The sequence below is a fragment of the Anoplophora glabripennis genome, unplaced genomic scaffold (genome assembly GCF_000390285.2).
Source record: "Anoplophora glabripennis isolate ALB-LARVAE unplaced genomic scaffold, Agla_2.0 scaffold133, whole genome shotgun sequence".
Classification (NCBI taxonomy): Eukaryota; Metazoa; Arthropoda; class Insecta; order Coleoptera; family Cerambycidae; genus Anoplophora; species Anoplophora glabripennis.
The window spans coordinates 733,011-751,011 of record NW_019416244.1 but is presented as its reverse complement, the minus strand read 5'-3'; the positions used below and the strand labels follow the sequence as shown (position 1 = coordinate 751,011).

At 30.9% G+C, this 18,001-nt stretch overlaps 1 protein-coding gene across 3 annotated transcripts in view; it reads right to left on the bottom strand.

The window, feature by feature from the left end:
• Positions 1 to 4,827: 4,827 nt before the first annotated feature.
• The window catches only part of LOC108904446 (dmX-like protein 2), a 43,924-nt gene continuing 30,750 nt past the window's right edge, over positions 4,828 to 18,001 (bottom strand). For 2 of the 3 annotated variants that reach the window (XM_018707010.1, XM_023456094.1), the window contains 6 exons: positions 15,564 to 15,815; positions 10,947 to 11,007; positions 9,256 to 9,464; positions 9,134 to 9,203; positions 8,788 to 9,080; positions 4,828 to 5,274 (listed from right to left, as the gene is read on the bottom strand). In XM_018707010.1, coding sequence (XP_018562526.1) covers positions 5,068 to 5,274; positions 8,788 to 9,080; positions 9,134 to 9,203; positions 9,256 to 9,464; positions 10,947 to 11,007; positions 15,564 to 15,815 — 1,092 coding nt within the window. In that variant the 3' untranslated portion in view covers positions 4,828 to 5,067. Of the gene's footprint in view, positions 5,275 to 8,787; positions 9,081 to 9,133; positions 9,204 to 9,255; positions 9,465 to 10,946; positions 11,008 to 15,563; positions 15,834 to 18,001 lie in introns of all 3 variants that reach the window. The other variant, XM_018707009.2, reaches the window with a different exon arrangement.

Genomic DNA, 18,001 nt, shown 5'->3' with positions numbered 1-18,001 from the left:
AACATAAAACAGACCCTGGTCAATTCAAAATGTAATCCTGGAACTAACGGTCCTCATACATTGCCCAATTTTAACCTGTACAGGCCACACAATAAGTTAAAACTGTATATAGGTAAAGCATGGAACCCTTTAGATGGGTACTTGATCCAATACGCTAACAAACTGTCTAAAATATCAATTGAATTAGATGTCGATAAAAATGATAACATACAGTAAGAAAATCAATAAATTCGTTCAAGTTATTGTTAAATAAGGATATTCTTACTACTTGAACTCGTTAACGTATTTATACGATATACAGATAGTGTTTGACCTCAATAATACCTCATTTGAACATTTTTGCATTAATTATCACAATAAACCAATAAGCTTGCGATGATTATGGCATGGAATAATTCTTGCTATAATATTTTATGATCGCAAAAAGTTTAAGACTAAACATTATTGTTATTATTAGATAAGATATATTCTTTACTTTATTACACTTTTACATGAACATGATTAATGCTGCTAAATATACTCAGTTGCAAGTGTGGCACAAACTGCTATGAAAAGAAATTAATAATTAAATAATAAAGTAATTATCTTATCGTTTTTATAAAAAATATTAATGAGGCTGTAAAAAACATGATAAATATCAAGGTCTCGATTAATCGCATGACTGTCGTTTTTTAGCATAACAAAAATTTTGATTGAAATTATTATCTTACTGTTAGACGTAGTTTTTTATGAGCAGTAGAAACAATAGTAGAAGTAGATTATATTGTATCACAGGAAGTTGTTCTATACATATTATTTTTTAATTAAGTTTGCTTCTAGGGAGGGGGAGTGGTCTAAAAAAGAAAAAAATTAGGATTGAATGTAAGAATAAAGTTATTTAAATCTGAAATTATGTGAGAAAATTGTAACATACCTACAGTCGTATCTCAAAATAATAGGCAGTAACTTCAACTTTAATCCGGCTCACCATTTTTAGCAGTCAAAACAAAGAGAAGTATGAGCCGTTCGTAAATTCTTCGTATAAAATTGTGTGTGCCGCATTCTCACACAGCGGTTGATACTGCACAGTTTTAGGAATTCTTCTGCTGCAGCAAATTCTAGACTTTCATTGATCTTTGGTGTGTGACGTCAACTGGGTTGCGTCTATTCGGTTCCGGGCAATTCTGTCGGCACAGGCAAATAGGCGAACGCGCGGGAGAAGTTGTATTTTTAAAATGGAGAGTAATTCAAGATCTACAGCGTGTTCTCGTAATGGTAAGCGCCCTCATCTAACAAGGCAGGAATATCAGATGATAAAAAACGTGGATGAAGGGCTTACAGCGCGAAACCAAAATATGATGATGTAAGTGGTGCAGTTGAAATATGCAGTTCATTAATTTTTGGATTATAAAAAAGTATTAGTCCTAACTTTGCCGTAACTTAACCTTAATCTTAGTCCTAAAAATTTAAATGTACAAAATGTAATGTATAGAACTAGGGCAACGTTAAGATTTTTATAAACCGATACATTACATTGTGTACATTTAAATTTTTAGGACTAAGATTAAGGTTAAGTTACGGCTAAGTTAGGACTAATACTTTTTTATAAACCAACCATAACAAGTGTCTTCAAAAAAAAAAAAATAATTGTTAGGTTAAATGAATTGAATGGTAAAAACTACACCTATAATTTGCTTAAGAACTATGAAAAAATCTCTAAAACTTGTTTCTGCTTGTGAAAATGTTTTATTTGTATAAAGAAAATGTGAAGAATAAATTGGAAAATAATTGATATAAATATTTCTTCTTTTAAAATTTCTGAAATTACATTGTATATATGTATATATATGCTAACAGGTTATTGATTATAGGATTTTAAAAGGATGATATAGGTGATGTTCAAGATATTTTATTACATGAATCGTTCAAATGGTCATTTTAGATGAGAAAAAAACGCGGAGTGCTATTAGAGGGTGGAAATTGGAGAAAGGGGTGAAAATGCACCCCTTTCAGTTTTTTAATTGTAGCTCGAAAAAGAAGCAAAATTTCGCTATAGTTCATAGGAAAAATTATTTAGAGAATTGAATTTCCCATTTCCCCGAAATGGCTTATTTAAAAAATTTAAAAGGAAAATTTTATGCAAAAAATCGTTACTAGCCATTTTGAAAAAAAAAGCAAAAAATTAGATTTTTTCATTTTTTTTTACTTTTTTGCCTCTAGTTTTTTTTTTGACATAGGTATAGGCATTGCTTCATAAAAAAAAGTCAATAAAATTTCCTTCAAAAATGAGGTTGTACTGTATTTTTGGATGAGAATTGACTGATATTATGGCCACTCAAACTTGGCCAATTTTTCGATTTTCGTCGCGTTTACCCTTAAACGTTTTAATTCTCATTTTTTGCAAAAAAGGAAGGATTCGTTCAAGGATTTTCATCACATGACTTGTTCGAAGGGTCATCATTGAAAATGAAAAAACCGCGGGGTTCTATTAAATTAGAGGGTTGAAATTGAAGATAGGGGTTAAAATGCACTTTTGTAGTTTTTTTAATATAGCACTAAAACGAAGCAAAATTTCGGTATAGTTCATAGGAAAAATTTTGTAGAGAATTGAATTTCCTATCGAAGTGGCTTAATTAAAAAATCAAAAAATCATTAATAAACAATTTTTAAAAAAGTAAAAACTAAGATTTTTTCATTTTTTTTTTACTTTTTTTTATTCTAATTTATGTTAAAAACAACGAAAATCTAAAAAATATTTAAGTTTGACCAATTATAATTCAGTAAATATTAGTCTTTTTGAAGGGAATCTCATCTAGTTTTTTTGTACAGCAATTTTCTTTGCCTACTTCTACTAAAAAAAATTTGACGCTTTGACCACGTCCATTTCTTGGGTCCAGAAGTTCGGTTCTCATCTTATTGGCGAGAACCCTGAATGTCGGCATGCTTTAATAATTAGGTTAATAATTATCTAATTGACTTGACTTACATTTATATAAGAATTCTGAAACTAAACTAAACCCTAGCCTTCCCCTCGTGACTCCGTGTATCAAATACGGGGCGGATTAGTCAATGTCATTTAATATCTTCTTAATAGCTTGGAAAATCCGCCGAAAAACCAGCTGTTTAATAAGTGACTTCCTTGTCCAATTACTACCTATTTACAATTTTAATTTGGAACCCCTACGCTCTTTTCGCGGTTTCGCGCGTTATTAAAATATCGATTTTTCTCTTATACTAGACGCTTAACACATGGCCCCGACTCTAAGCGAACTTGTTAAAATATTGGCAAATTTCTCCGAAGGACTACCTACTTGAAAACCATTAATCCTCCGATAATTTGTGACAACTGAAATATCTTACTTTTTGGCCATCCGTTCTGGGAACTAATAAATAAATGACTGCGCGTCCCGGCTTTTGTTACAATATTTTCAAATGTTCGCCACTTTGTTAATAAATTTTTTATACTTTTAAATTAGGTTCATGGATGAGGTATAAGTGTTATAATAAGAAAAAACCTCGATTGGTATATTTCTGAATGATACAGCGATTTATCATAGAATTTTTTTTATGTTTTCTTAAACTAGCTACAAGTAAAATAGTGTCAAAGTTAAAAAAAATTGTAGTTTTCTCAAAAAAAAAATCTTGAAGCTCGCATTGATTTTTTGCCATCTATACGAGGATACCCCCCTTAATACTGTCATTTGGTCCATCCAGGCCAGTATTTAATATTGTGTAACTTGTTATTAGTAAAAAAACAAAATTAAACAACTAAAACTAGACAAAACAAGGCACATTCAAGAACCAACGAGCAAATAGGAGTTTATTAATAGTCAAAAAAGTAAAAAAAAATAAATAAATCTTTTTTTTACTTTTTTAAAATTGTTTATTAACGATTTTTTGCATAAAATTTTTCTTTTAAATTCTTTAAATAATCCATTTCGATGGGAAATTCAATTCTCTAAATAATTTTTCCTATGAACTATAGCGAAATTTTGCTTCTTTTTCGAGTTACAATTAAAAAACTGAAAGGGGTGCATTTTCACCCCTATCTCCAATTTCCACCCTCTAATTTAATAGCACTCCGTGGTTTTTTCATCTAAAATGACCCTTTGAACGATTCATGCAATAAAATTGCTTAAACGTAATAGTTCCTTTTAACCCTGTTTTTTTGGATAAAATCAGCCTATAAGCATGTCAAAGCTAATTGTTACTCTTGCACACTATCCAAATTTTTAGTTTGACTGTTTTAATTTTAGAACATTCGAAGTATACTTATTTATCCACAAATTAAAATTCTGATATATTTTTTATTCTAAACTTCTTCAATAGTATTTCTTGAAACTTTAAAAAATTTACCCATTTTCTTAACATCCTGTACATGCAAAACTAGGATTTTCGGTGACCTCATTTTAAAAACAAAATTTTTGGTAAAGAATGACTTTTTTATGTAAACTCAAAAATACAAATATTCTCCCTTTTGACAATTCTAACCATAAAAGTATTGTAAATTAATGATCATTTCCATTTATTTTTTTGAATTCTTAAATAGTCACACAAACCACATGAGGCTGAAAAAATGCTGAAAATAAATTACTTACCTTTTTCAATAAACGAGTTTAGTAAGTAGTCAGTCACAAATAAATTACTCAATAATTTACACTTCCATTAGAATTATGCTAATTTGAAGTTGTATGTTTATTTTTAAATTATAAAGATACTATCCTTAATTAGGCATGTAAATATGTAAACTTTAAAAATATCTCAATATAAACGCAAAATTTGATTATACAGCAATACAGTGTACGCGATAACAGAATCGGCGGTTCGAAAAAGAAAAAAACCTCGTTATTGACCTTAACAACTTTATTTGAAGTTAAAATTGCACAACATCTAAAATCTACAATCACATATAATTACATAATAGACTTTTACATATATGATAACAAACAACAAGTAAAGGGAACCTAAAATAAGCAGTCAGATAACAAACTATAAAAGTATGGGAAGTGTTGCTAAAGGAAAATTATTTTAAAATTATAATACCTTCGATAAATGTACATACAAGTAGAGTAATACAGTTGATAAGCTTTAGATTTTAACATGGTGGTTAAGTAAAGTTTCTCTATTGGGCAACTGCCTAACTTTCATGCTACCGTCGGCCCCGCAAGAGAAGAGTCTCGCGTGTGAATCGATGTGTAGCTGGGTCACCCCTTGCCCGATATTTTTGAAGAAGCTACTCCTTGCATGCTCGGCAGGCAAGGAGAGCAGGACGTTTGGAACTGCCACTCCCCAAATCTAAAATAATATACACACGGAAAATAAAATAAGTTTTATTCAAAAGTTGTTTTAATTTTTTTTTTGACATCTTGACAACTACAGGGTGATTCACAAGCGTTGACCAAAAATGAAACCTCGTATTCTTTGGTGAATTTTAAGGGAAGTCTTTCCTATAAAATTTTTATCTAGGACGCTTGGTTAAAAAGATACAGGGTGTTAAACTTCAAAAAATATTTTTAATTATTTTAAATAATTTAGTGTTAAGTGAAATAATTAGAAATTGGGCACATGTATTTATGTAAACATTGTTCAAAATCTGAGGGCTTTTTTCATTTAAGTGAAAGTGTTTTCAGTTCGTTTTTTGTTTTACTCGAAAATCAGGCTTTTTTCTAAAAACATAAGAGAGTAGTAATTTGTAGAAAATTGAAAGACAAATCCAAAAATATCATGATTGTTGTCGTAAAGCAGTGGCGTACTATTTTATTTACAAAAATATGCCACCGATACTCTGTATCGGTGTGTAAATTTTCGGAAAAGGCCTCAGATTTGGGAAAATATTTATATAAATATGTGCCCAATTTCAAATTATTTCAGTTACTAGTTTTTAAATTATTTAAAAAAATAAAAAAAAAAAATAAATTTAACACCCTGTATCTTTTTAACGAAGCGTCCTAGATAAAAACTATATAGAACTCCCCTTAAAACTACGAGGTTTCATTTTTGGTCATAGTTTGTGAATCACCCTGTATATAAGATAGAAAAAAATTATCTACATTTTCCTTATTTCAATTTAGTGACCACATGCCTACTACCTCATTCAAAGATATGGAACCCATATGTAGGGTGTCCAGAAAATGGTAGGCAATCTCTCGGGATTTGGGTAAAACTTACAAAAATAAAGTCACAAGTTTATTTAATTTTTTTTACTCAAGGTCAGGTCAGGCTGTAGTGTTATTAGCACTTGAAGTTAGTTTTTTTGTTTCTCATTAAGTTTTTATCATTCTTGGATAAAAGCCATGTTATTTGAAGCTATTTATACTAATTCAGTTACTGATAGCTACTTTGGGGGTCCAAGAGCAGAGATCCTCGGCACTTTTGGTCCCTAAAAAAATATATGTCTATTTTTTAATTTTTTCAATTTTTAAGATTTTCGTACATTTTTAAGCAAAAAATAGCATATATTAATGTAGATACAATAAGGCGTTTTTAAGACAAACGTGTTAAATGATGAAGGTACCATATTATTTTAGTATTAAATACATGAAAACAAAAATTTATGCAGCAAAATAAGTATGTACGAGACATTTGACATTATGTATTTATTTTGCTAAATAAAGTACTAACTGTTGTTTTCAAGTTTTTATTACTATTAAGATATGTCAGAAATGGCATGGCATTTTTATTGTCAAATGCATTTATTTCAAAAACGGTTCATTACATCGATAATAAGCATGTATACATTTTTCACTTTAAAAAAGTATGAAAGTACGTTTTGGAAGCGAAGACTGCCGAGAATGCTTTGCTCCCAATAAATTGTATTCATTAGTAGAAATAACCTCAAATAACATAGCTTTTCCCCAAAAGATATCCAAATTTAATGAGAAACAAACAAATTACAACAATAAATTGATTTACAACTCTCAACTTGAAGAACGAACACTGTAAATAAAGTTGTAGTGGCCCGACTCATATAAATGAAATAAGTAATAAATAACTCAAATAACTCAACTTTTTTTTAGCAGCCCTCCCTCATAAATCCCTCCTTGATTTTCGAGAAAAATTACTTACCCTGTATCTATTACAGGGCGTTTTTCATTTTTAATGGTTTTTATTAATTTGTAAAAAGGTTTTATATTCAATTTTTTAAGTTAAAACCCTATAACTTTTTTCTTTTTTTAAATAAAACATCCCTTATATTTTTCAATTTTTGCAATTTGTGTAAAATTCCCTTTTGGGGTGAAACTTGATATTTAAATTTCAAAGTTTAAACACTAAAATTTTTTTGAATTAAGCCGTTTTTTTTATATATTTAAGTATGCCATGGATGTAACTGACATATTAGTGAAAAAAAATAATAAAATACATCACATAAAGTTGAATTATAAAATAATTATTGTGGTTTATAGGTACCTTGAAAATATTTTTGTGTAAATTCAAAACAAAATTTAATGCAGTTACAAAAAATAAAAAAAATGTGTTTCATTTGTTTATTAACAACTGTAAAACTGAAGTTATAGAAAAATATCACATATGCAACTTGATTCTTCTAAAAAAAAAGCTACATAACAAAAGCAAAAAATGTTTACAAATAAAAGTTACCTAACATCACGATAAAAGACAAAAAAATAAAAACGCCTTATAAAAACGAATCAAAACATCAAAAATTGAGCATATTTATACTTTTGGTCTATTATCTCCTCAAGAAGTACGAGAAACAGCTCAAGTGTCAGGATTGGCCTATCTTGTACCAAAAATTAGAATTTTTTTTATGGTATTTTATTTACATTTACGTAATAGAAATGATATGAAATAAATAATTATTTTCGGTCTATCAATTATTAAATTTCCAATCTGTTACAAATAATAAACCAAATATTAACTTATTTTGTAGTATAAACTCAGAAACACATAATTTAAATCGCACTACTCCTACTATTCTTTTTTTTAAATTACCTGTGACCAAGAATTATGAATAAATATTGATTAAATAATAAATAATAAATTGATTATTTTCTTGTATTATTTAATTGCAATAAGTTATAAGAACATGCTTTGTGGTTTCATAATAAATTAAATAAAGTCAAACCGTATTTCTTATGAAATATCTATTTTAACCGTATGTCTCTATGGAGCAAATAATTCTTAATTATAAATTAAACCTGAAAAATCTTTTTTCTAAGTACATGTTGAAAATTTATACTTTTCTGCATGCATTTTGGTTTACAAAGATTTTTACACACTAGCGTGGAAAAGTAGTTTTCTTTTGTTTTGCGCATTTTGATCAATAGACAGTAAGTTTTTCTTTTATATTTTCGTATTTTATGCATGTGAAATTAACGCAATTTTTATTTACACCAACCCTATTGATCTGGGCCCTTATGATTTTGAAAATTAAACAATCACGTAAACTGTTATATTTTTAATTTTATCAAAGTCAAGTCAAAAAGTAACATCTTTTTAAAGTAATAAGTTGTAATTAGAAAAAATGTTTTAAAATGAATATTTATTACGAAGACCTCTTCAGGAAGAAGCAAGGTTCGCAAATTTGAAATTATTGACTAAAAAATATATGAGAAGGGAACGTTTCTGAATTAGTGTAAATAAAAATATACAGGGGTTCCGTTAAAAACAAATTTTTGTGTTGTAATGGAAAAAGTGGCAATATATCAATATAGTAAGAATTAATATCTGAAATTATTAGAGAAAGAAATGAAAATAAAAAATATTAAAAGATATTACACTTGACTGAAAAAAAAAAATAAATGATTCTTCAATCTACTGCAAATTAAGGATTAATAAAAAAAATCATACCTTAATATCACCATCTGCCGATCCCGTAGCAAAGTAATCTTCATGCGGATCAATAGCAATACATTTGACAGCATTCTCGTGAGCCGTAAACTTGTGTCGGATGGACTTGGACCTTACATCGATCAAACACACGTCACCTCTTTTACCAGCCGAAATAAGTACCTGATGTTGAGGGGCGAACACTAAGCTGCTGGCGCCTTGATCGTGACAAGTGAACGCCATTACCAATGCCTTGCCCTGAGGCAAGATGGAGTCCCATATACACACATTCTTACTCTCGGAACTGTGGCCGGCTAAAAGACAATCGTATTTAATACAATGTTGTAGATGGTAAGAAACGACTTACCGGTAGCTAACAAACTGCAAGATCCTAAGAATACGAAATCGCTTATGCCTTTGTTGTGGCACGGCAAAGTCTAGGAAAATTATGATTTTACTTTTGAATATTGTTTCTTAAAAGTTACTTACAAAGAATGGTCGTGTAGCGTTCGCGCTCAGACCGACTTGGAACAGGCTTAAATTTCCGTCGGAATCGGCAACTCCAAATTTGTTGCCGTGCTGAGAGAAGCGCACTCTGGTAACTTTGGCGTATGTGCCGGGTGGCCTAGGCACAGCTACCGGTTGCTGATGTCCCCATTCCCACAAATGTACAGATCCGTCTTGCCCTCCAGTCAAATCTGTCATATTTTGAATAAAATAAACTTAAATCTTAGCACATGCGTGTTTATTCGAGTGTGTTGCAGAAGTGGTTGGTGAGAATTAAAGGACAGTATTTTAATAAAGGCCCACACAGAGAATTTTTGCGATGAAAAAATTTCAAACAGAATTTGAGGAATAGAAAATTAAATTAGAAGTTGTCGATCCTGAAATATCAAAAATGGTTTACATATATTTGCAAAATATATTTTTTTAAATACAAGAAAATATTTTCTAATTTTTGAAATTATTTTCAGTTTTCTTAGGAAAAAGTTTTATCATATCATTATGTTTGAAAAATTGGAGAAAATTTAATTTTGAGTCGTGATAAAAAATGCTTAATTGTATTTTACAGTTGGTCACGAGAAAACATTTTACGCATATACAAGGTGTCCGTTAAAGAATGCGCCAAATATATTTCCTCATTGATGAATAGGAAGAGGAAGTGAACACTCATGGCCTGAACGTAGTCCATATCTAAATCCACTTGATTTTTTTTCTGAGGATATATTAAGACCATGGTTTATAGTGCTGCCTCTATCAACAATAGAGATGAACTGTGTCAAAGAATAATTGCTGCTGCAAATGCTATAAAACACCCGAACCCATCATTTTTCACTGTTCAGAGATTTTTCTTAAAAAGATATTGAACATGTCTTCAGTCAAACTTGGATATTTCAAAAATAAACTTAAACATAATTAGTGTTTAATTAATGTTTTTCTTAGTTCTTCTTGGTATATTTTATTAATTCATTATTTACGTTAAACAAAAATTTTGTTTATATGTATTTATATTTTAGTTTTCTCAATTGTTTGATATATTTTACAACTGTAATACCCGAAATATCATATATAAACAGTATATTGTAAAATATTAAAATATTTTAATGTTCGTTAATACTATTTAATTATCAAAAAATTATTCTATAACACAAGTTGGAAGTGAATGAAAAATAATTGAAAATTGAAACAATTTTACTTATTTCCGCTTTGCGCAGCGGTGTAACATTTATTTTTTAAAAAAGGGTCTCGAAAATATAGTTTTCACGCCACTGGTTTTTTGTATTAACATGAAATCGCAGCAAATGATGTAGGTCCTCGTTAAAACTCCTCATATCAAACTAGAAAAAAAATCCCTTAACGTATCTCCGAGATATGCCTGAAAATCGTTTTTATCTTTTCAACTTCAATACCCTGTATCTTGAAAACTGGCCAACATTGTATATGACTTTTACCCAAGTTTCGTTGTAGAATCTAGTGCTAAAGTTTGGCACATTCTTTAAGGGACACCCTGCATATGTTATTCATTTTCCACAACTTAAGGTAAGCAACCATTATTTAATTTTTTAATTCACAAATTTCATTTGAAATGTTTTCATCATGCTCTATTATCAAAATACTTTAATTTTCACTTCTGGCAAGAAATTTAGCGTAATTGGTCGAATATCTTTAACGATACTTACACAGGGGCAATAAAGGATGTGCAGTAATTCTTCTTATGCCATCGATCTTATGCTTTAGAACCTGTTTTAAAAGACATGTTAGATATAAATTCAAACAATATTTAGCACATGCTCTAAATTACAATTTTTAATGGAGAACCCACCCATTCTTTCAAAACAACTTTGCATAACGAAGAAACGACATTTTTATATCTTACATTACACAAAATTATTTACATTCATTCATATTATGTGGAAACTAAACAGAAAGTGACTCAAAGTGTAAAAGATGGGTACTGTGCAACTGATGAGATACAGGAAATACTACTACGTGCATTAAAATGGTAGCCCATGAATATAAACGATTTAGAAATTATCAAAGGAGAATAGTGAAAAAATGTCTTAATACATCCACAATTTTCTACAAGTCAAACTTCATATAAACATAAACAAATTTAGCTGAACATATTTCACTAGTCTCTTTCAATATTTGTACTTTGACGCAAATATACAATTTGATAAGACGAACGGATATCAAAAATTGCGTGCAGATATTTTACTATCAACTCTATTTGTCCAAGAATAAAATTATTTTTCTATTTGAATTAAGCTTGTTAAATACACCGTAGCATATTTTTTTTGCTAGAAATAGATTTGAAAAGATACAGTCATTGTTTTACTATATTGTTCTCTACAGATAAGACATAAATTTCTTTCTTTTAATATTTCATTTAATAATAGAACATTTTTTTATAAAAATTAAGCAAACTTAATTCTATCCAAAGCTGCTTAATCTTCTCGCTAGAATTTATTTATTTTTCCAAATAGCCCTGGAATTCCTTGTACAAGTAAAACATTTACAATAATTTGAAAAACATCCCCAAATTAAATACACTTATTTTTTTGACGAGCAACCTTACAACTTCACTTCTACAATAAAATTTCCTACGAACTCTGACGCCCTCTAGCGACTAAATAAAGCAACTTTGCATAGAGTTAAATCGTCTTATTTCCTTGAGTCCACCAATCGTAAGTAGTTCTGTGCACGAAACATCGGTACACCTGTGTCTTTGAAATTGTACAGACATTCACTAAAAAATTATTATTACGATATATTTTTGATATCCCTTTCCTCTTAAAGCCACATGAACCAACAGATGTAAGAAGAAAATTAACTGGAACATTACAAGGGTAACCAACAAAACTGCTAATAGTCCGATAACATCTACACGTCTAGCAAACCAAAAGATGGACAATCAACATGACAACATTTATCATGAAGCACTAATAGAGAGCTGTGTTAGAGACACACCGGTCGAAGCATGTGTGCCGACCGAAGCAGAACGAGGTGGACAAAATTGGCATCATGACAGCCCGGGAAGCTTAACCCCTTCATCTACAGACACATACGCAAAATTTGTACAACAATAGAGATGCCAAAGTTTCGTCTAACATAAATTAATAATTGTCAATACGAGTTATACTTGTATTATCACTATAAACCAGTTGACTTTTTCAAAGATGCTTCTACAGTTAAAGTTCTTGGTTAGACCAGCAGTACATTTTTATAGATTTTATTACACAGTTTGTCTAAATATGAATTAATGCAAAAATAACAGACTTTCCTCCATGCTAACGCAGATTTTCTAAAAAGTGGAGTTATCTTGAAACTCAAATTACTTTTTGTTGTAAAGAAATTTGTAATTTGCCGCTTTTGAACAAGCGGCATTGTAAATTACAAATTTCTTTACACCAAAAATTTGAGTTTCAAACTAAGTCCATTTTATAGAAAATCTGCTTTAAAATGGGGAAAAATCTGTTATTTGTGCATTAATTCATATTTAGACAATCTGTGTAATAAAATCTATAAAAATGTATTGCTGGTTGCCTGTTTGCTATAGCTCTTAATATTTCGTTTTAGTTAGGTATATAACGAAGAAAATTATACTGTCAATCACTTTATACAGGGTGTAGCAAAAGTACCGGCAGAATAACTCGACGGGAGAGCATTTTAGAGAAAAATATAAAAGTTTTAGGATCTCTCCCTGGCTATCCGATTGTGACCTTGACCTAGAATATCATTTCAAGGTCAAATGTGATTTTTCAAATGGGACCCTATACTTTTGACAACAGAAATGAAAAGAGCGGAAAATTTTACGTTCGGATATGACCTTGGGGGCATCCACAAGGTCAAACTAACAAAAGTACAGGAACGGCAGAATAACTCGGTGGGAGAGCATTTTAGAGAAAAATGTTGACCATGATAGCCAGGGAGAAATCCTGAAACTTTTATATTTAACATTTTTCTCTAAAATGCTCTCCTGCCGAGTTATTCTGCCATTCCTGTAGTTTTATTAGTTTGACCCTGTGGGGGCCCCAACATCAAAAGGGAGGGATCACTCAGTTATATCTGAACGTACAATTTTTAGCTCTTTTCTGGGGTCACAAATATAGGGTCACATTTGACCTTGAAATGATTTTCAAGGTCAATGTCAAGGTCACCATCGGATAGCCAGGGAGAAACATTTGTATTTAACATTTTTCTCTAAAATGCTCTGCCAAGTTATTCTGCAATTCAGAGATTGGCCTGTTTACGTATAATGGGGGCGATGGCATCGACTCCGACAGCTGCACTAGAAGTCATGCTAAATCTACCACCGCTGCATATAGTAGTGGAAAGAGAAGCGCGGCTAGCAGCATATCGACTCAGGAATAACAACGACTGAAGAGAAAGTTCCTATTCCAGGATTATACGTAGACACATCAGATACCATCCCAAAAGTTGGTTCCGACAAGATGGTTCCAAGGTTTCACTTCCACAAGTCATTTGAGATTCAAATAGAGGATCAAAGCAAATGGGAGGAAAGGTTTGAAACCCTGGAAAGGTGGAGCCTAGTATAGTTTACAGATGGCTCCAAAATGACCAGAGGGACGGGTGCTGGAATATATGGACTCAGACTCAGATGGAGTGTAAGCTACAGTCTGGGGAAGTTCCCTACCGTATTCCAAGCAGAAATTTTCGCGATAATGGCGTGTCTGGCAGATAATGTACGTAGAGGTTATAAACGTAAACTCATATATATATTATCTGATAGTCAAGCTGCAATTAAAAGTTTTAGGCGCACACAAGATAAGTTCAAAACTGGTGTGGGATTGTTTACAAATGCTGACTGAATTGGCCACCAACAATACAGTCAGACTGTGTTGGGTGCCAGGGCACAAAGGCATTTGTGGAAATGAGAAAGCGGATGAACTTGCTAGGAAGGGATCCGAAACAGAGGCTTTTTCATTGGCCCGGAGCCCTTCTGTGGCACATCTCCCAGTGTGGTCAGGCGGGCTTTGGGCAAATGGACTGAGACAGAACACAGGAAATACTGGACTTCAAGGCCAGGATATAGCCATTCTAAGGAGCTCATGGAGTATCCTTCGAAGGAAAGAGCGAATGATTTACTGAGCTTGAACAGAATCCGGCTCAGGAGAGTGACAGGACTCATAACGGGACACTGTCACTTTAGGAAACATGTACATAAGCTAAAGCTTGTAGACAGTCCGGTCTGCCGAGGATGTGAATCGGCGGATGAAACTTATCTGCATATCATGGGCGAGTGCCCGGGATTTGCACGTAGCAGAATGGCGCTCCTTGGGCGACCCTACTTGGATCCCAAGGAACTAAGAGAAGTATCAGCAAGGAAGCTTTTGGACTTTGTAAAAAGGACAAATCTACTTGCTGAATAGGACTAGTAGTGGGACGCACAATAGGCCTAATCAGGCCGTAGTGCTATGGGACTTATTAGGACCAACCACTAAAAGAAGAAGAAGTTATTCTGCCGGTCCGGTACTTTTGCTATACCCTGTATAATTTAAAGCAACGAAAAAGTTACGATGTCGCTCAAGATCATTTTGGCGTACAAAAAAAACATTTACTAAACAAAAATTTTATTTAAAAAACCATTTTTTGCCAATATTTTGTGACATATCAAAATTTTAAAAACTTTTGAGAGTTTGTACAAGGCGTAACTTTGAATGGGGATCATATTTATATGGGGGCTTCCTTTGACATTTAGAAACACGTATTGTTCGTAAACAGTAATCCACAGTAATAAGACTACTATCAAAACCACAGTAATACTGAAAAACAATTTATAATCAATCCTAATATGTGTAATAACGTTTGAAATTTAATACTCAAGGAGTCACTCTTTCACTGCTTCTATTTATCATTATTTATTAACGATATTTGCCGAAGATCTTAGTATGTAAAAATATTTTGTGACATTAATTCTGTTTTCTGGTGGAATAGACAAGACTTTAAAGCACAATTTAAAACGTGAATTATAAACTTCACCATTTATTTGATTGGAAAAAAAATTTCAGATTAGTATTCTGGAAGACACGTAATATTATACCTAAAAAAAATAACCCCCACTTAAAAGTACACCCTGTATATTTTAATATGTGAAATTAAAGGAAATATATTAACATCTTTAAGATATCATGTATCAAACAAAAAAGCACCACCACAGTTAATGAACTTGGAATCGGTATATATACTCACATCCCAATTTGGAAAATATCTGTTCTAAATACAAATATTGAATGATATATTACCGCACTCAAAAAAAATAATAAATAACCCACCACATTGGCCCCACGTCCGGTCTGACTAGTTGTACCAGGCTGGGGGCTTCCGGGCTGCGTCTCCTTACCCTTTTCGTTGGAACCGTGGATGACGAGGAACGGAGGAATGCTAGGATCGGGAACTTCTTTGTTCAAGTTGAGAATATCCAATTCGCACTCGTCCTCAAGCCACGCGGGCAGTTCGAGCAAAAGGGATATATCCATCTCTTGCAGTTCTTTGGGTGTCGCCACGGCGATTAGACCACCGTTTACCTTTAACAGGTTGAATGTCTTTGCATTAGTTAAGAAGATTTGCTTGACTTAGCCGTATTAGTGTTGTAAGTAACGAAGCGAAAGTTATAGGCATTTCGTAAGACAATAGACACCTTCTTTTCGATTTTACATTGGATCAGGATTCCTAACGGGGTCTTGAATTATATATTTCAAAAGAAACACTGTAAATCCCTTTAGAACATAAAACATCAATATCTTCATTGAAGTTTAGGAGAAAAAAATAATGTATGTTATTTACGAGTAATTATACTGATTTTGGGAGTAATTTTATTTTCTTGTTTATTGAAGAATTGGTACCAAGTTTTGTGTTATTTATTTATTTATTTTTTCTTTAGGTTATTATACTTTGAACGAGAGCAAAAGAACAAATTGAGTCAAAATATAGTGACATTTTCAGCTTTATATTAAACGTACAGTTTTTAGCAAATTCTAACAATCAACTACTTTTAAACCTGACCCCTTTCAATTTGCCTGAAACTTTTTTTATTGTTTTCTACCCCATTGAAAACTTCTGAGAATTTTTTAAAATTTTTTCACCCAACTAAAAAAAGATGAATTTTTGGAAAAAACAGCTTTATTTTTTAAAATAACTAACTTTTTCAAAATTTTTATTTCTAAATGTACTTTTTGAAACTTTTTTTTTTAATTTTCGAAAAAAAACAAAATTTCTCAAGTACCATTTTTGAATTTTTCTCTTTTATAAAAAAACCGACATTTTTTTATAAATCATCAAATTTTTTCAGTGGTTTTTCGTTTTCTATTTTTTTTTATTGATTGAAAAAATTTTTTTCAAGCTTATTTCATACCATTTTGAAAATTTTTGAAAATGTATGTAGAATCCCAAAAAAATTTATTCTATGCAGTGACTGATGACAATTTCAGTCAAAAGAGGATGGTTTAAAAGTGACTTATTTGAGTTAAAATGCATTGCATGTCTTTTTTAAAGCCCACCATTCGTCCAAAAATGGACCAAATAACATTTTTTTTTATTTTCTTTGTTTTTGGATGTAGTTTTGGAAATAAAATACAAAAAAATTGTTCAAAACGATTTTCAATTTTTTTCTTAACTTTTTAAAAAAATCTAAATTTTTTTCATGTTTACCACTCAATTATTTCTTTCATATATATTTTTTCAATTTTGGGATTCTATATACATTTTCAAAAATTTTCAAAATGGTATGTGAAATAAGCTAAATTTGAAAAAAAAAATTTTTTAATCAATAAAAAAATTGAAATTGAAAAAACAGCTCTGAAAAAATTTGAGGATTCATAAAAAATGTTTTTTAAAAGAAAAAAAAAATTCAAAAGTGGTAAAAGAAATTTTAGTTTTTTTCAAAAATTGAAAAAAAAAACAGTGAAGATAGGTACACATAATTTTTATCTATTTTTTTTTCAAAAAGTACATTTAAAAACAAAACTAAAAAAATGCCTCGATAACTCAATTTTTGAAAATGTTATGGTAATTTAAAAAAAAAAGCTATTTTTTCAAAAATTCATCTTTTTTTTAAGTTGGGTGAAAAAATTTGAAAAATTTCTCAGAGGTTTTCAATGGGGTAGAAAACAATAAAAAAGTTTCAGCCAAATCAAAAGGGGTCTGGGTTAAAAGTGGTCGATTTGGTGTGGAATGCCCCATATGTAATTTTTTATTACATCTATCAGTTATAACAACTGTAAATAAACGATCCCTTGAAGTTGTTATAACCGATTTTCACTGCATTTTTTAAATATTCATTCATTAAATATTAACTAATATTCATTCAAAAAATAAATAAAAATACTCACTACTGTGAAGAATTTGGAATATTTTTTAAAATAATTTGAGGCTTTTAATGAAAAGTATTTGTTAATATTTTCTTAAAGCACTAATCGGTTTGTGAATTTCAGTGTCAGTGACCTCTGACACTGAAATGGCTGAATATAATACTGACCTCCATTCAAAATTACAATTTGTGTAGTCTTTCCGATATCAATTCAAGAACCAACAGGTTGACAGTATGTACCAGATTCGGTCACTCATGCAGCAACTCGGCATTGAAATATTTGAAAAATATGTTCCCATATTTATTTAGCCATACCTATATACAGGTCTGATCGAAATAAATGTGAAGGTGGTAGAAACGTATACGCCCAGAATGTGAACGCGGGCAAACAAAATACAAACACAG